Source organism: Struthio camelus, chromosome 1, assembly GCF_040807025.1.
Source record: "Struthio camelus isolate bStrCam1 chromosome 1, bStrCam1.hap1, whole genome shotgun sequence".
NCBI classification, from domain to species: Eukaryota; Metazoa; Chordata; class Aves; order Struthioniformes; family Struthionidae; genus Struthio; species Struthio camelus.
The window spans coordinates 129,041,995-129,062,078 of record NC_090942.1 but is presented as its reverse complement, the minus strand read 5'-3'; the positions used below and the strand labels follow the sequence as shown (position 1 = coordinate 129,062,078).

The 20,084-nt window shown below is 44.0% G+C and overlaps 1 protein-coding gene across 5 annotated transcripts in view; it reads right to left on the bottom strand.

The window, feature by feature from the left end:
- SRPX (sushi repeat containing protein X-linked) overlaps positions 1-16,258 on the bottom strand; it is a 51,770-nt gene extending 35,512 nt beyond the window's left edge. The window contains exon 1 of one of the 5 annotated variants that reach the window (XM_068916830.1): positions 15,372-16,258. Coding sequence is in view for 2 of the 5 variants with exons in the window: in XM_068916807.1 (XP_068772908.1) it covers positions 14,656-14,725 (70 nt within the window). In the remaining 3 variants the exon portion in view is untranslated. Of the gene's footprint in view, positions 1-14,655; positions 14,891-15,371 lie in introns of those variants that run through there. The other 4 variants (XM_068916807.1, XM_068916816.1, XM_068916851.1 and 1 more) reach the window with 4 other exon arrangements.
- Between the last annotated feature and the right edge of the window lie 3,826 nt (positions 16,259-20,084).

Below are 20,084 nucleotides of genomic sequence, written 5' to 3'. Positions count from 1 at the left end.
TGTAGGCCTGCAGCTTAGGAACAGACTGAAAAGGCAGCAAAATAGGAGGCCACTTATGAAAGGCCACCAAGGCACCAGAAAGCATAACTACTAGTTATAACTACTAGAAGTTATACTAATAACTACTAGTAGCTATCTAATTGAGCAAAGAACATTTAGGTTGAAACTCTCCTTAATGGCAAGTTCCAATGGACTATGAGATAACTTTCCAAAGAAAGAAACGGAAAACTAATCCTGATCTATTCTGAACTGATGACACACGGAAGAAAATGGATTTTCTTTTTTTAATGCAGCCAGCGGAAAATGGCACATCTCAATATCTAACTTTTAATACTAAAGTACCAGGTACACTACTTCCCTCCCTTTTCTTTATCCAGGAGTCACACGTTACTTTAAAAGTATTTTTCAGGTTTTACCAGGCAACTAAAAGAATTAGGCTCCCTTGGAAAAAAATCTCAGCTTTCAATGTCAGATACTACCCCCACACTTGAAAACTACCATTGGGACCTACCCATATTCCAGAGGAAGCCTTCTCACTAGGGCCCAGCAAACAGGGAGGAGGGGAGTGGAAAAGTGTGAAGTTACCAACTGTGGCCTAATCCTGCCCTTCAGTGAGCAGAGTCATACTGTGTCTGAAGCAACACAGAACTACTGTAAAGCGTACATGGCAGTGTATCCCAAAGGATCCCCTGCATAACTTTTCTCTACCTTCCCTGCTAACACCATCAGTCAGCTGAAAAATCTCCTATTGTGGCTCATTACCCTCAACAGGCCCAAGCAGGACTTCCCCCCAACTTAGCTTCAACTTGTTCACTTGTAGCTTATTACTGGCTGCCTTCTTATGTGTACCCACAACTGCAGTCCAGGACAGGCTTGTCAAAGCATACTTTTAAGTCCTGCTTCCACTTGAGAGACTGCCTTTTCAGACAGACTAGAAGCATGTATATCGGTCTACAAAGTCTCCACCCTAGAAAATCTGCTATTTAATCCATGACACCTGCAAACACCCTTCAAACAAAGAAAGCATTAAGAGCTGTTGGTACGTGCACTAGAGGCCCCTTTTTGGAAGAAAAGTAGACTTCTGAGGTCTCCAGGACTATTCACACTTTTGCTGTACTTCATACATAGCATGAAAGAGAAAAACCAGGCTTTGCTCCAGAGAGGATGAGTTGAAGGAACAATCAGAGCCATGTAAGGCAGTGAGAAGCTCAAAAACTAGCAGAGAAGATGGAAAAATAGGCGGGAAACATAACTGAGGGAAAAAAAGATCAGTAAATAGGTGTTGTCAAGACTCAGAATTAAATTAAATTCCTCACCTTCTGAAGATGGTATTGAAAAGAGCCTCAGAGCAAACAAATTTTTTACACTGAATTAACAGACAAAAGCACAGAGGTCATATAACCACCTGATGAGAAATGGCTTACTCATTTTATTTAAAATAAGGAATATTCATCACATCCTAAGGCAGATTCAAAAGTAGTTTGGTACAGTCAGCATAAAATGATGCAAATTTCAAAGGAAAATTTGAGATACCCCTCTCCAAACCGTTGCTCATTTATCATTAATATATTCCCACAGTTAGTGGTAGCTGTCAATTAAAAGGACATCCTCCAAGTTCTCACTTCCACTGTAAATGCCAGGGTAAACAAGTTTCCTTCTGAAAGAGTGGATGCCAAGGGCACTTGTAAACATACCGCTTTATGGGCATCTAGTTTCACTAATGATACAGGCACATCTCAAATGAAAGTCACAAGAACATTCAAAAAATATAAATACTGTACTGACGGCTTTTGACAAAACAGACTTTGATCTTTTGGCGATTCTTGCAAATTATATCTCCTGAAATTATGTGATTTGTGAGAAATATCACCTTTATATTAAAAAATCATAAGTAAATAAAAAGAGATCAACATAAAGATCTTTTCTTCTTCCTTTACAAACAGGTTTTCTTGGTCTTTGGAATCCTAATTGTTGATTTAAGGCAAACAGAAACCTGGCAAGACCAATGTAATCACTTAAATTAATGACACCAGTGCAGTGAAGTCAGAACTTAAACCCCTCTTCTTTAGAAGATAGAAGAAGGATAGTGAAAATTTTGTGACTAACCAGTTACAATTTTGTGACTAACCAGAAACCGCAGAGGTGACCAAAGCAGCCACAGAGGGGCTCTAGAAGAAAACTTTCTGTAGAGAAGGGAAATGTGTACTCAGCAACTCTGCAAGCTTTTCCAAACCTATAGGGAACAGAACTTTTCCTAATCCTTGCAGTAAACGTTGTGGACTTATTTTCATTCTCTCTTGCTGACTAGTTTTATTAGAGCCAACCAGCGCTGCTCAAACTGGCAGTGAACAACCCAGAGAACTACAAACACATCCCCAGCTAGGGCAGGGCAGCGGTGATGGCCATCAAGCATGCCTACCTCTCTCCTCCTCCCTCTTGCATCGCTACTACCTAAAAAACGAGCAGCAACCCTTCTCCTTCTCCCTCTCATTCCCTTCCTGGGAGGCCAAGAGCAGATCACAGAATCGCAGAACAGTTGGGATTAGAAGGCACCTCTGGAGATCGTCTAGTCCAACCCCCCTGCTCAAGCAGGGTCACCCACAACAGGTTGCCAGGACCCTTTCCAGACAGCTTCTGAATATCTCCAGGGATGGAGAAATACATTCAGATATTCAAAGGCCTTGGCCAGCACAACAATCCAAAGCAAAAAGGACGATTTCCTGGCTCCTTGAGCTCCGCGGCAAATCAGTCCCAGATGAGTGTGGAGCGAAGACACCGAGGGACACCTGCCCCCCTCTGCTCCCATCCACAGGGCAGCATCCTGCTCAGTGCTGGGTCTAGGGACCCACATGCCTCTGCTCCCAAGAGCAACCAGGAGCTTTTTGAAGGACATTGGGAAACATCTTCTACAATTGCCACATTGTTGACAACAGGACAGAGCTTGCTGGGAAGCATGAGGGTTAATTAGAAAATATTAAGTCACGCTGCATTCAAAGTAGCTATGTTACAAAAGAATTACTGTTCTCCTCTAAGAGGAGGCTGATATTTATTATTTATGAAGACAGTTTGGCAGGAATGATCAACACCAGCGAGCAAGCTGGCAGATAGCTTCGAATTACTGAGGTCAGGATTTACTTAAGTTAATAAGGATACAGTCCTTTAATAACTTTTTCTAAGAATTTTAGTTGTTATTATCAGAAGCAGCTTAGTACAGAATACAGAAGAATTTCTTAAGCTTCACAAATACCCTGAAGACAGCAACTAGAGGCTCTCAAAAAGAACAAGCCAAACCCATAGCAGAACAGATTCTTTTAAATAACAGACTTATGGCTTTGTTTGCTTTCTAGTTACACCATTCAAGTTTCTTCTCTGAGCTTCAGGATATTTTGCAATTTAAAGGAGCAGGGGCACACAGCAAAGAACAGCTGTTTTTTCTCATAAACGTAGCAAAGTGACACCATTATATTTCTCCCTCCGTGGTCCTTCTGACAGAAGCAACCAAGTCTGAAAAATTCACTCACAAGATCTGACTTTGCAGTAAAGACAGACGGACAAGCTGCAACTCTGTCAAACAGACATGAAATACAGATGCAGAAAGGAAGCGTATCAAACACTGGGGAAAATAAAGAAAAAACTCAGAGAGTACTAAGCCAGTTATAATTTTCACAGAAAAGTAAAACTCGTCTAAATCATTACTAAGAAATATTATACTGTTGCTGGAACTTAACACAAAATCCAACTGGAGGTCAAACATCTGAGAAATGTACCATTCCCCACAAGCCAGAGGCGCTCATGCACAAGGCAGCCGTTGGGTGCTTACTCCAAAGAGCACCTCATGATGACAGAAAAAACAGTTTGGGAGTTGCAGCCGCAGGCGCCCTGCTCACCGCAAGCAGTGAAGCTGAAGGAGCCACCACATTCAGAGCAAGCGGAGGTGCACAAGAGTGATTCCTCAGAGGCAGCAGATTCATTTCTGGCCATTGGCTGGAAAATGGTACCATTTTCCAAGATGGTACCACAGGGAGCGGGACCGGCTGCGGGAAGAAGGAGCCATGGGAGCCTCGTCAGGGGCACCTGCCCCAGCCAGCCCCACTGCACCCTTACAGCCCTAACTCTAAAGTCCGCTATGTAGAAATAAGAAATCTGAAAGCCCTTTTTTGCAACTGGAAAAGATTTGACTCTGCAGTCTTCTATCCATCTCAGTGAAGCATGGTATTTCACACAAAAAAATTCTTTTCAGATTGGGAACCTGCGTGGCTCCTGGGAAAAGTCTTCATGGTTCAGACCACCCAGATAATAACAGGAAATTAACTGCCCAAATTCCTTGATTTAGTGCTCTTGCTTTCCATTGGCAAATCTGACTGCCATTAAAAATGGTGACAATTTTGACATGGATTCCACTGCAGTCAGACCAAATAATAACCAATGGGCCCATACGCTTGCCTATCTATAAATGTGCTTCTGAGTTTTCTTAATTGCTTACAATGACTTTTAATTTCCCCTCTTTCCTCTGAAATTTTAGTATGAGATGCAAAACTAGGATTAGACTGTAAGATCAATCCTGTAATGTGGTGTTTTGTGCAAAAAAGACAATCAGCATTATGCATCATTGTTTATGCATGCATAGTCTTGCACTGGCATTTTTAATCAGTGAAAGTGTGATATTACATTTGGCATGAAATCCTAGCAGAAAGTCAAGGGTTTATTCAATACCGTAGCTTATTTACTTGCCTTAACTTAGCTCTCATCACATTGTCCTCCTGCAACAGATGGGCTCTGTGGCTTTTATTTGCCAAGGAACTAGTTCTGCAGCAGCTTAACACAAGTCAACGTCTGCCAGTAAGAAAGCAAGCAAAGGGGCAACCTTAAACAAGAACTGGCAATAAAGCACTGAGCTCCAGTTCCCTAACCTAGCCAGCGCTGAGGAAAGGAAAATATGTTTGGGGAAAAAGGAATTATATTACAGGTTGTTTCAACCGTCCCTTGACGAACCTACTCCCTCAGCAAGAACGCATTTGTAGGAACAATTCATCCACCAGCTTCCCAAATGTAAAATACGCTTCCGTGATTTTCAGGAGCTGGTTGCAGGGCCGAAGTATTCTGATCACAGAGGGCTGAGAACTAAAAGACTGCCTCCCCAGTGGAAACGAACAGTGGCAAAGAATTAGGCAGTACAGTTTCAAAAGAACTATTCAAGCAAATATAATGCGAAACATAAGTTGCTGCATAAGGTCTCAGGAGAACTTGCGGGGAAGGGATGAGAAGGGGAAGAGTCTGTAGTTTGTTGAATAGTACAGATGCACTGGGCTTCTCAGTTGACATTTATTTAAATTGTGCAACAACTAACTTGTGCAGCCGCAAGATCTTGTTTATGTTTTCCCTTCACACTTTTCTATTTCCACGTATCAGTCCCACTTACTATGGTGTCTTGATAACACTTTGGAGAACACGACTTCCTGTGAACTGGAACCCTGGGAAGCATCAAGCTCTACACCGCAAAAAATCATAATACATGAGTTTATTCTCACGTGTCATGTACTACAATCTGGAAGCTTCTTTTTCGTCTTTCACTGTTTTTGTGCAATAAGGAATAACTTTGTGAAAGGCAGAAGAATATGAACACACCAGGGTTGTACCTGAGAGACAACATTCAACAACGGTAAATGAATCAAAACTCATTTTCACTGTGAGTGGCTTACAAATACATGAATGTTTTATAACTCAAACGAAGGATTTATAACTTCCTCTCTACTGGCCTGTTTTGGCCAACTGACTTACTTTTCAAACAGGTAAATCAGACAGCCATCAGTAAATCTTCTTATCTTTCTGATGAGTTACAAGTCATCTTTTATTGCACACAAGCAACTTATGTTTTTTAATGCATTTTACAGCTAAAACACCTGAGTTATTTTACAAATACACTCCACGTCTGAAGGTGTGTAGGTTCCACCAAGCAAACTGGGCAGACAAAAATATTGCGAGTGGATAATTCTGAGCAATAATAAAGCAGAACAACTCTCAGGCCTGCGATGCACATCCTATGGCATTATTGGTCTCCAACAGGTCTGAAATGCCTTGAGGCCATTTAAAGATACTACTACTTAATGTTCTTGCTTTCAACGCTCAACTGTAGACAGACACAGAACCACCGATAAAAACCCTTCACGAGTCCGACAGCAGGCACAGATAGGGGAGAGAGGGAAGAAACACCACATTTACAAGACTGTGACAGGCACAAAACGTAAAAACTAACTGAAATCCCCCATTCAGCATAGAGCCACCTTCTGGGACACCCACATCCACACCTTTCCCAGAAAGGAAAGTGTGGGAGGCAGAAAGACGGATTTTTTTTTTTTAAACATGGTGTTGCCACTGGAACTCAGCGGCAGACATATTGTTTTGGGTATCTGCCTCTGGGCAGTTTAGGACAATGAATGTCTGTGAGCCAACATGTTTTTAATCTTGAAGAACAGCTGGATAGAAGCCTGTTAATTTTGGCCTGTTTTACTTATGAGTGACACAGCCTAGCCAGACAGCCGCAAGGGATGGTCTCAAGACAGGAGAAATTCAAATGAAGCACATAAAAATGTAAGTGCAATGCCCAAAATTTGATTTTTTTTCCCTAAGGAAAATATTTTTTCTGAAGAAAAATATCATTGGCCCAGGCTTATAACTTAACTCTGATGCAGGAGTTGGAAGCAACACCTCATCCCATCTGCTAAGTCACTGTCAGCTAGTCTGACAGCAGACCTCTGAGGGACATCAGTACGGACCACAGACCTTAGTAGGTTAAAATTCTCATGGTACAGCCAAAAAGGAGACAGACACTGCTAACAGTGACTCACTTCGCCAGCCCACATTGGTTAAATGTAGGCTTCGGGTAAACCATGCAGCATGACGAAGCAGTGCTGGAGAAGCCTGCATACACAACTAATTTCAAACTGTGATGCTATTCTTGGTGTACATATGTACAACATGTTTAAATCTAGTACCTTAAAAGGAAAAGGCATTTCCTAAAAAGAACAAGAAGAGGGTGATAAGTGGCAAAAGAATACAATTAGTCTCCTGTAACCACACTCCTCAAAATTTAAGAGAAGGTGCCTTTTAAGAGTTGTGCAAAATTTAAAATTTGTCAAGATTGAAAAAAGATTTCCGTCTATAACAACATAGTAATTTCAGAGGCTTCAGAATAAAATGAATTATAACACAGTTTACTTAATGTATGTAATTTGGATGATTTAGAATTCTCACATACATTTTTATCCACTGCAATTTCTGGAGCAAAAGACAGCAGTAACAAAGCTCATTGCAACATATTTTTCTGCAAAGCTACAAAACTTTCTTCTGACTCGCTGGAGAGCATAGGTGCATTTTTCATAAAGTCACATTTCAAATACTGTAACAAATCAAAGATACAAACACACACATAGATATATACTCGCTAGTTTCAAATAAATTAATACAATCAAGAAGCTTTCTGATACGCAGCTTGATGCTTTTGGTTGCCTTTTTTTCCTTGAAAACAGCTCACAGTGACCTGCTGCATCTCACAAAAACAATGCAGAATACATGCCGTTTCAAGCACTCTCATCATTTCTTTTGGAGCTCTGTTCTGTGCTGAACAGGCAAAACTTGGTCTCTTGCAAAGGCTCCTAGCCCAACCCAAAGGCCATTTATATAATCTGCCCTAAGATGAAGGCCCATCTTCACCGATCCAGCAAAACGTATAAAGTTATACAAACGGTAGGTGCTCAAGTGGTAAAAAGCTTTTGCCGAAAACGACAGCTTTCCCCAGTTTGATTTGCACAGGCGAGCAGTGGCTCAGCGACGCGAGACAGCTGGGGGTGTTTCCCTCTTCCGGTCTGTAAGTTGCCCTCCGCAGTGCCGGGAGAGGACAGCAGCCTCCTGAAATGCGGAGCTAACGCTCAGCAGACAAAACCTGGGCACTAAAGACCTGCAGAAGGGCCTGCCGAAACAAACGGTGCCCCTGAAAGCAACAAAACGGGTCCCACCCTCATTGCTTACTTCATGCCAAACAGCACGAGAGGGTGAAGGGAGACATCCCAGACAAAATTTGTGTCAGCCGTGTCTCACTTTGGCACCCTCATGCAAGACACACAGATGGGCCCCGCTAGGAGTTTTCCCTCCCCTGGAGCCCGACTCACGAAGCCAACACAAGTTCACAGGAGCAGGGCGAGATCCGCCAACGGGCTTCGCTCTCCCAGGAGGCCTGCAGCAACTCGCTGCAAGATCGCACATGAAACCACTGCATCACCAAGGGGAGCTGGGGCTGCTCAGGCAGCGGGGGCTGAGAAAGCTGAGCAGCAGACTCAACCACTAAGCTAAAAAAACGCAAGCCGAAAAGTAGAAGAGAGTTGAAAACTGCAACCTGGGTGACAGAACAAGAGGATGTTTCCAGCAGTACAAAATAGGAACAGGAGTAGGTTTGGGAGAAAGCCACTTTGGAAATCTCACTTGAACAGCAGACATGCCTGGGAGCCCCAACCACGGACAGGACCCTGCGGTGGCAGCACCTGAGCAAACAGGGTAGGAAGCGGGGGACCCTGCCCAAGCGCTCACCCTCCCGGGAGTGCACAGCACGACTGGCTATGAGAAAGCCAGGGATGGCAGGGGAGAGAGCAAGGAGCCAGCGCTGATCGGAAAAACAAGCTGCAGTTTGTCTGATGCTTCCTGGAGGGAAAATATATTAAAAAAAAAAAAAAAGCCAGAAAGAAAAGAGACTTTTGGGAAGGACACAAAGGAAGGCAAAGTAGCTGCTTTTCAAGGCCGCATCTCCTAAACGCTAGGGAAGGAAGCACAAAAATATTATGAAAATAATTAACAACTGTTGATAAATGCTAGCCTGCCAAACCTGGGAAAACAGCAACGTAGCCAGTCTTTCTAATAACTTCTGTATATATAACAAGCGAAAAACCCAGAGCCAAACAAAAAACCCACAAGCAATACTTTCTCCTGGAATAAGCCTTTCAGCAGAAAAGTTTAATTTTAACACTAGTCCAGCACCAAGATATTTCGACGCATTCAGTTAGGCGTGGGGTACTTAGGGACTCTTAAAAAGCTCCCATGCTAAATGCTTCCCTCTTCACAGGGCTTTAGAGGAAGATGTAATTTTAAACATTTCTGTCAGAAACACCCTGCAGAAGAAGGAAGAAACACTGGTTAGAGATTACAGTGGCTGGGGGAAGGATTGCTAATCTTTCATCTGTTGTGTTTGACAGTACTTTACTCTCCCCTCCATACACCTGTACTACACTCATTTCACATTTGTGCGCGCCATTCACATGGCAAAGATGCAATTTGTTTTCTCAGGCACAAGAAAATCTCATCAAGATTGTCCAGACCAACTACAGGAAGATATTGGTAGCAATGAGCTTCTCAGTTCCATCTGAACCTGAGGCAAAACTTCTTGACAGCGAGGGTGACAGAGCACTGGCACAGGTTGCCCGGAGAGGTTGTGGAGACTCCTTCCCTGGAGATATTCAAAACCCGTCTGGATGCGATCCTGGGAAATATGCTCTAGGTGACCCTGCGTGAGCAGGGGGGTTGGACTAGATGATCTCCAGAGGTCCCTTCCAACCTCAACCATTCTGTGATTAACTTCGGTAACATCAACCTATTTTTACGGGTCTCTCAAGAAATACAACAATCCTTTCTCTCTCTGTGTAAAGACACGCAGAATGACAAGTTGAAGTTGTTTCAAGCTCTGGCAGAGTTTGTAAGTGGCTATTTCAAGTTACAGGAAAGATCAGAATCATGAAAGTCAAAACCTATAATTTAGAGCCACTTTCAAGGTACTGCAGCATAAATTTTCAGTTTGAATCGCTTCAACAGTGCTCCTTTAAATATAATTAATAGTTAGAAACAGTGGCAGAGAACTCACGGCCAGCCGGCAATGTTCTGTAAGCTGAGCTTTTAATTTACTGAACTAAAAAAATTAAGTTAAGTGAATGCCTTGAGAAACAGACAATTCCCAGCACACTAAACTATTTCATATATAAAATAATTTGAAATAGAAAATTAAAAACAAAAAACACATGGCTATTTCAGAAGCAGAAAAATTAACCAAGTAGTAGAAAAGTAGTAGAAAAATTAACCAAACACGTCGTTTGTTACCCTAGCTGGTTAAAATCATTTATATTTTCACTCGCTTCACAAAAGTACCATGAAATATGCAAAGACTGACAATAGTAAGTATTCATTACAATATATATTTCAATTTCATGAAGTACTAGATGATTAGTAAACTTCTGGGACAAAAGATGAGTAGTGTGACGGGTGTGGAGGTAAGCAGGGATGGGAGCGTTGCTTCTTTTCATTGCTCACCACTCCAAACCACCACACTAATGGGTCCAGGGACCTCTCCCAGCAAAGATGCTGCTGGGACCCTTACGCTAGCAAATCTCATGAGTGGCAGCCCAGGATGGAGCTCAAGCCTAGGAATACTGAATTAGTGCCTCATAATCAAAGTATAATTTTATATAGCTGATCAGCTCCCAGAGAATCAGGTTAGTGCCTCATCGGTTGTTTCAGTGACCTCTCCGAAGTCGTGATGGACTACTTGCAGTAACTCAATTGCAAGCAGCTCCAATGGAGTTGCAGAAGCCAAGAAGACAGGATTCATCAGTCGTGCCTTTAAGGTGCATCCATGCAAACGGCGTTCCCACACAGCCTCTGGCCTTCAGTCGACCATGCAAAGTTTGTCAAGAGGGCATCAAGACATCGGAAATAGGGCTGAAGTCCATGCCCACCTCCAAACTCCATTCTTCCTAGATACTGCTGTGTACTAAGTTAATAAGTATACTAAGTACACAATTACTTCGCAATGGTGGATATTTCTGCTATTTCCATTTACAGAGGGGGGAAGCAGTAATCGATACAGCAGCTTGCAGATGCGAAGAATAAATGCTACCAATTAAATTCTATTGCACCTCTGCAACGCTTGCCTAAACTTAACTATCCAAGCCTTTACATGCAGTTAGGTTGCCTGTGCTCTTTGGCAAGGTATTTTTCACTGCAAGAAAATGGACACCTGAACAACTCATCAAAAGAAAATTGTCATAATTCCACTCTTGGTTTATGCCACCTCCCTCTAGAGATTTAGCTGTACAAAAGCCCCCAGGTGTTGCTGAACAGTAAGTAGGCTGAGCAGGCCTCCCAATGAGGATTTGATGACCTGATTATTTAAAGAGTACTCACAAAGAAATGCACTGAGCTTTAATAATGCTTAAAGCTGTGAGGATTATTCGGTTGGGAATTACTACAGCTCATGGAGATGGCCCACTTCGCTCGAGAAAGTATGAACGCAGAGTCAAGGAATGACTTAAAATTCTTGATTAATATAAACAAGACATATTTGTTGCACTTAAGGACACTCTGAAATGTCATTTCTATCCAGCCTCCCTGCTGGTGGAAGTCTTTATTTATTCATTCACATAAATTCATTCTGCTATCTGGAACTTATTTAGAAGGAGCCAACTGGTCCAAAGCACAATTATTTGGATAAAGCTATGCCCTAGGGTATATTCATCTGCCTGTACTCACATGCTGTCTTTTTTCTTTACTTGTACTGTAAACTGTCTGAGGGCAGACACGGCCTTTCTGTTCGATATTTAGACAGTGTGTAGAATAACTAGGTCTGCATGCACCCCAAGCTAGATAGCAGTCATGTGCAGTCAGCTTTGCAGGACACCCAGAACCAAGAACACAAGTGGATCCTGTACATACTTCTAAGAAAATCTTCTCCAAGCTTAACAGATGGACAGCAAACTGCATTAAAAAAAAACAAAACAAAAAACCTCAGCTGACACAGCAGGCCCCACCCTTGGCAATGCAGAATACCAGCTGCTTAGGGGCTTGGAGATGTCCTTGAGCGCTTTGCAGCCCAGTCTAATACACAGGATCTATGAGTGTGGGAATCAAGACATGAACAGCAACGCCAGACTTTTTGAAGCCTGCCATACGACTCTAAGCAATCTTAAATATTCCTTTCTTCAGTTTCTTACTCCTATTCTTTATCTATTTACAGTATAAACTCACTTGGGCAAGGAACGTCTCTCTCTGAATGGCTGCGGCACTGAAGGGTCTCACCACGGATGCTCCCCTTGATCAGCAGCAGTACAACTTTGAGATGAGCTACCCTTTCCAAAGCCAAAGACTTGCATCTATTCATAAATATTTAATCCAATTATATATATATGTTTATTAATATGCTACATGTATCTATTACTTTTCAGCAAATTTAATCTCATGCAGGTTTTAAAAACTGTTCTGTACATTACATAGTCTTCAAGTGATCTTAATGGCATTTCTCTTAAGGTTCATGATCTACTCACCACTCCATTCACACCAATAATCTATTACAATTTTCAATTTCTTTTGAATGCTGTATAATTACTGCCATTAATTTTGTAGCTTTTCCTTACATCAGTCTACTAAAAGTACAAAGACACAAGTACAACTGTTTTTCACCAGTGTCACTTCTTTTCATTTCCATGTACCCAAAGTACTGGGCAAGTGATTTCCGCACGTACGTACGGCTGTACCCTCAGCTGGCACTACTGGAGGGGGCTCAGGCAGAGCTCCGATGACAACGGAGTAGGAATCCACATTGATTTTTCACAGCTTAGCAAACCAGAAAAGAAAAGATGGGAAGCTCTGAGGAAGAGCAGAACCTGATGAGAAAGAGTCACCCGAAAGCTCAGTTATCTCTTTAGTCCCCAGGAGAAAGATTTTAAGCTTGTTTTAACTTCCAAAAGATGCATCTCCAAAGGGTTCGTGAAGAGCAAACAGACTTTTTCTTACTGGTGCCATCAGCGAGATTTCGTCAGAGCATACCGTGGGCTCTATATGGAACAGAACGTCAATAGACCAAGGGCCAAGGGAAAACCCCTTCCAGATTTGAAACTACGACTTCACACAACACAGCAGTAGCTTCAGATGCTTTTAAACATTTAGGTATTTTTCAATCTCTTTCCTAATCACAAAGAGATTCAATGACATTTCCACAGAGAGAATACTGTCTTGATTTTTACTGTCTACCATCAAATACTCATCACGGAAATCTGCTTATGGCACCTAAATCATCCCATCATAAATGTGCCCAGTTATAGACCAATGCAGTACCATTAAATACTTATTTACAGTTTCATTAGCTTTCATATTGAGAATAAAGATTTGAAAGGCTATCATACACTTTCTCTAGTAAAAAGAAAAAGAAATAAATGGAACCTGGAACCATAACTCTATAGCAGGGTTTACAAATACAGCTGCTGACGATTTAAAAACTCCTTGGAGCCTTTGCCACTAAGCATAAGAGGAAAATTGGACTTTCAAATGAGTGCAAGCTGAAACAAGCAGGCTATTGTGTGGTGAAAATTGGATTTTTGAGATAGGAGAAGTTATGTTTGGCCTTTTAAGAAGAAAGAGAAGTATGGGATATTAGCATCCTCTGCAAACTAACTGAAGACTGACATTCACATGAACCACAAAGTAGAGCGTTCGGTCATCTTCCTAAGAAAATAAAAGGGAGTTTGGCAGTACAACAGTCCTCAGAAACACCAGGACAGAAATTTCTGTTGTCTTTGTTGATTTACCAAACGAATGTGTCCAATACCTTAGTGCTTTGTAAAGAAAGAACACAAACGTGTTCCAGCATCTTTCCCGTTGGAAAGACGCTAACCGAAGCGTGCCAACACCAATAAAAAAAGCTAACTTCCACAGACAAACAGAGTCATTATGCCATTTTATGCCCCTCCACGGATGGAGCTACCACTTAAGCAGGAATGACTCCTGGAAACCAGACACAGGTAATGCCAAGAGACCGGCATTCTCCACACACGCAACTACGATTCTCCGTGCGTACGGCTGTGAACTGCAGCAGATGCCCTTGCTTACCTATTTATTGCGTCTCTCTTCTGTCAACCCGGAGCAACGCAGCCAAATTTGCATCAGCGCCCAGTTACTCTGAAGGCTCGGCTCTGGGCACGAGTTTTCACCGACTACACCTGTTAAACTTTCACTGCACACCAGGCGACACCGGCTTTACTTGCAATGCCTGTCAAGCCAGCAGTGCCTTACCTGACAAGGCACAGCTGCTTTGAAAGGACAGGCAGAGCCGCGTTTTGCCATGGAAACGGGCCTGAATTTCCGTTCATTTCAAATTCTGCTAAAGCCCACGCAAATAACTGCGGGGGAAGCAACATCAGCACGGACTTTAACTACGAGACGCGTGAGAGCTTGGCTGCATCTACCCTTTCCATTTCCATAGCGGGAACTGACATTCGCTTCCCGCGTGCCCCAGACCCGCACGGACTTTGCCCAAGGACCTACAAGCCCCAAGCTGCTCTGCCGCCCTCCGCAACCGTGCCAGGTCCGGCGTGAAAACCTGCGGGGGGGGGGGGGGGGGGGCTACCACCCGCCTCTACCCCTCCCCATCGCAATAAGCAAGAGCTGGCTTTAAGCCGTGCCGCCAGTCCCGTCCCGTGGGGCTCAGCCCCCCCCCCCAACCCGCTCCCGCCGGGGGCAGGCGGCGGTGCCCGGGCCGGCAGGCCGCGCCCCCCCCCCCCCAACCCCTCACCGCCCGGCGGGCGGAGAGGGCGCTGCCGCCGGCCCTGCCCGCTCCCGTCCCGTCCCTACCCTCGTACGCCCGGCTGCAGCAGGCGCCCAGGGCCAGCAGCGCGGCGAGGCGCAGCCAGCGGCTCCCCATGGTGCGCGGCGGCGGCGGCGGCGGCGGCCCCCCTTCCCGGCTGCGCGGCAAAGCGGCAGGAGGAGGAGAAGGAGGAGGAGAAGGAGGAGGAGAAGGAGGAGTGGGACGGAGACATCCTCGCAGCGGGCTGCCGGGCTCCGCGGCAAACTCCTCCTCCTCCTGCCGCCCCGCTCCGCCCCCGGGGCCCGGCCGCCGCCAGCCGGGGGCCGGGGGCCGGGTCGGGGCGCCCGCAGGCCGCGCCGCCCGCTGCCTCAGCCCCCGGCCCCTCGCGTCGCCCTGGGCGGCTCGCCCAGGCGGTGCCCTCCGGCCCCGCTAGGTGCCCTCCCTCAGCGGCAGGGAGGCAGAGGCAGGGCAGGCGAAGCTCTGCCAACCCCCAGCCCCAACCCCGTCTCCCGCAGTGTGGGACCAAGCGAGGGAAACGTCCCGCTGCCGTCCGCCCCCCCCCCCCCCCCCGGCACGCGGCGGGGAGGCCGTTGGCAGCGCGGGCCCGGAGCGACGCTGTGGGGGAACGGCCGCCGCTTGGCCAGAGGAGCTGCCCCGGTTGCTCAGCAGTTTGCGGACGGCCAGCTGTAGATGTTCAGAAATCGTGAGTCAGATCCTCACAAGTCATGCGATTAAGAAGGGAGCTGGAAGTCTTTGTACTTACCGTTAACTTTCTGAGCGGCTCGGGTGTTGTCGGGTCACATTTTCAGGCTTTCTTCCATAACCACGAAGACTACAGGGTTTTTTTTTTTCCCCCCCTTCCAGATGAAGGCAAATTCACTAAACACTCCTGGCCTGTGCGAGCAAAGGCTTTGGGCAGAGCGATGAATGTTTCAAGGCTTTAGGATTAAAGCTCAAGATCTGGCAACATGGCAGCTTGACTGCAGCTAGACTTAAGTACTTGTTTTTCTGCCTAGGAAAGGTAGCATCTAATGTGCACCGTAAAGTGCTGGAGGTGTGGTAAAGCACTGGCCCCAGCTGCTGTGCTGCCTGTAAAGGGTTTACAGGCCAAGGCAGTAAGGGGGGAGAAATCCCAAAGGCATTCTTGGGACCCGTCTGCTGCGACATTTGCAGCGAAGCACAGACAAATAGGGAGACGCTATCTACTGAGCAAAGGATTATTTCTGTAGAAGTAAGGGAGGCCAATTTTCGGAGGAGGGACAGTCCTCTCAGGGGAAATGTTAATTTGGAAACCAAGGAAGAAGAGACACCAACTTGAGCTGCCTTTGAGGCTTGCTACACCAAAGCGGCCTAAGAAGGAAGTGACGTCATGTTAGTAATTACAGTACAAATCTGGATGGGTCGCTGTGACTGGGTGCTTTCTCCAGAACGTTTTCTTCTAGGCAGAAGTTTCCATCTGGATCAGGAGAGCATGTGAAGTACACCTACCCACCTGAATCCTCTTCCTGAGCGTGGTGCCTGAAATACGTGTGCCAAGAGTTCACCTGCTGTGTGGTAGCTGCTAACAGGCGGTCATCCAGGGGACCAGACTAGAGCTCCACCTGAGATAGGGTCCTCAGCACCAAGTCTTCTGTTCTCCCGTTGCATCCTGCTTTGGCTGATGCAGATATAGCCTGAGTATGCTAGTCTTCAGTATTTTGTTTTGATAACCTTGTTTTTAGTTTTTTCATTTTTTTTAATTAAAGCATTATTATCTGAACCATTACAGTGTAATAGCCTAAGGAAAGAATAGAGTTCCACGTGAGGAAAGATTAAAAAGACCGACATTACTCAGTTTGAAAAGCAGAAGAATCAGGCAAAAGGATTGCTCTAGGCTATTATTATTGGCACAGATATCATAGAAATTATTAAAGTAAAAAGTTAGAAATCTGTAATAAATAGTGATAATCTCTGTAGTTTATCTGTGCTGCAAGGCCCTGGAAAAAGTTCAAGACTGGAATGTGCTAGAACGATAGAGTAGCTGAAGCAGATCTTAATGCATCAGTTACCTCTTCTTTTCTGTCTATGTATGTCCTTTAAGCTACACATTTCCAAAACACTGGCCTTGAAACAAAGATACTCTTTCTCAGAACAGAGGGTCTGTACTAGTACGGCAGCACTGTAGAAGAAGCTGCTGCCAGGAGAAATCTTGATGCAGCTGCAACTTCTCCATCAGCTGTCCTGATACACTCCACATCGCAGAGGCCCCAGCATCTCTCTTGGACAGCCTTTTCTAGTCATTTAAAACTGCGTTACCACAATACAAAAACTGGGCAGTAGCAGCAAATCCTTCTGGTCTGGTTAGCCCCTCAGCTAAGAAGCTCAGTTGTCACCAGCAGGTACAAGCAGTTTGCTGCTGCTGCTGGGGGGTCTAACTGAGTATATAGACGTGCATCCAATTTGAGTCACAGTAAGCAACAAGTTTTTAAGCTGCTTTTTTCTTGTCCTCATTGTGTGGAGGTGGTTCCTTCTCTTCAAATGGCTTAACAGCAAGTGATTTCAAGCTGTTTCTTACCATGTCTCGGCTGTAAGCTGTATGGCTTTCTGCAAGGCTTACTACCTGCATTGTACACGAAACCTCCTGGGATGCGGTTTTTTGCTCTATCATCTGACTCCTGGAGTGTTCTAGGTGCACTGAGGAGGGCAAGAGGTTTAAGAGTTTAGATAGTCTGTGAATTACAGCTCAAATTTAGATGCACATCTGAGCATAACTAGCAGCGTGAACGTATCCTTGATGGACGGATGGAGGTTAGCCTTGAAACACAGCAGTACTGAGAGGTGCATTCACTCCGAGGTGATTTGTCTCTGGAGTTCAGTGTGTGATGTGTCCCTCATTCTACGTCTTTGTTAGAATGATAGCTATGTGAAATCACCCAAAAGATGGGGAACTTGAAGGACAAGTTTAATAAATGGAACAAGACACTTTTTTGAAGTACCACAGATCACATTTTTGTACAGTAGTTTTTTAAAGAGAACTTTAACAGGAGAAAGCGTTTGATACTGGGAATGTATTAAACAAATATCACATTTATTGAATTTGAAAGTATAGCCTTCGTCATTTTTTCTTCCCAGTATAACTTTCAAATACTTACAGAAAAATATTCCAAATATTTAAACATGTGGTTATTTGGCGTTCCAGTGACTACTAGCCTTACCCAAGAAATAAGCATCATGCTTCTTGCTGAAGATTCGGTTTTTGACTGTTTAGAGGTAAATTAAATGCAGTTGCAGATGAAATAACATTATATTTTAAAACTAAAATTGACCAACAGTATAGGAGTGAAGTGTGTGAGAATGTCTGAGCGTAATACATAGTAAAGCACAAAACAAAAGTAAAATGCTTGTTGGAAACTTAAAGATGTACTCTTATTGTGCTTAGGAGTTAATTTAAGCACATACTTTCTCTGTCATGCTACTTTTTAGTAGAGGTTCAGAAGTGTGACTTGGTTAGTCTGTGTCAGAATAGCTATAACTTTACTGTAGCTACAGCGATAATAAAATACAGCTTTTGAGGGAAGAAAGAAATTCATTCAAGTACAATTACTAACAAAATTTAACAATCCGATTAAACTTTTCCTCCAAATAATAAAAGAATGATTAAAAAGCACTAACAACACAGCTGCACATAATTAAGTTTTGGAAGCGCCAACTAAGATACGATTAGTCATGACGAGAGGATAACAAACTGGGGGCCCAGTCCAGGAAACAACTGCAGTGGTGTTTTTATCCTGGTGAACAGTCTTGCTGAACGAGGATGCTCTGATACTTAAAATGGCTCACGTAAATATCTGTGGTAAGAGAGACAGCTCTGAAAGAGGCAAATATACAATGCTATGTAATTCTTGTAATTCTTGAAAGTTTAGGGAAGTTGCTCAATGTGTGCTGTTATCAGACCCTCTTTACAGCCTAGGGCTGAAACTTTTCACTCTGGATGTCAGCCTGTGTTGCACATAAGCTTTCTGAGGACACTGGGTCTCTGTTAGCACCCCGCTCTGGGGGCATGCTCGGGGCTGCCAGGGCGATGGGGTGCGCTCCGGTGTGGGGAAGCTTCTGAAACTCTTGACAGAGCGTCCAGAAAGGGGGAGGCTGAAACTGAAAAAAAGATTGAGATTGACCTGAGGAGATAAAGGGAAGGGAGACAGGTTCTGGTGGGGGCATTGCTGAGGTGAGGAACTGGAGGTGATGAGAGAAAAGAGGCAGCAAAAGGTCTTGGGAAGACGTAGTCAGAAAGAGGCAGGCGGACAGGTGTCAGGTAGAGCACAGTCTTGGGAATGAAATGCAAGATTCCTCAGTCTTACCATGCTGCTGTCATCAGCAAATGCCTGTGAAACCCACTGCCAGCACATATGCTTCAGTTCACACAAAATAGATGCTTCATTGAGTGCTGCTTTCAAAAAACATCTCTGCATCTCTACTGAGCTTGCACTCTTTAAGTGATATATTCATTTTTTTCTAACAGAAGGAGAGACAGAAAACTGATTTTCATAAGAACAAGACGGAGAAGAAACACTAGAGGCCAACCTACAAGCAGGCTTTTGTCTTGATCACTGGATAAAAATGTCAGAAAGATGCAGACATAGGGACATTTCTGTTCTATAGACTGATAATTATCTCTGCTCTTCAAAATACAGGTTTTTGTGAGCAGCCTTAATAACCCTAAGCGATATCCTAATTATTTTTTTTCTTAGATCAGACCTAAACCTTAATGATACAGTCCTTGACAACCATATGTAAACATTCACTGCCCTGGCTATAAAAATAATATATTTCAGGGAAATGAAATGTTGTTCAGGTCAGCGTGCTCTGCCTGTGTGTTCCATCCCTCAGTACTTCTGTGCTCCCCTACTGAGTCTTCTTGGGTCTTCCCACTTAGTGGGGACCTCACGCTCTCCCTTCCTGAAATGGCATAAAGATGACGGCTAGACGAGCTTTCCCTCAATTTCTCCACTAACCAAAATCTTGCCCTGGAAAATTGCAACGTGAAAGTCAGGGTCAGTCATGGTTTATACATACGCAGCAAGTCTTTGGGAACACCAGTCACCTTTCTGTCCTTCCACGTGGTGGAGTGCATGGATTGGGCTCACGGAGTTTCTTAAGGCAGTGATCAAACCAGGAATGCTTTTTTGGGGGAATATTGGATTCTCAGCTGGATACTGACTGATGCATAACATTTTTGAGGACAGGATGTGGTACATCAGCAGATAAGTAGTATAATGCTTAATAAATAGATTTATCGAAGAACAAGAAGTTCTGTGGTATTTAAAAAAAAATTTAATGCTGTCAGCATCTCTTAAAATTTTAACTGGTAAGCTCCCTTCAGCTTTTGCTGAGTTTGACTAGAAATAGCTGTCTAAACTTTCCATATAAACTGAGAATGGTCTTGAAGATGAAAGATTTCTTTGTGTACAAAAGGAAAAACAAATTTAGCTAGATACAG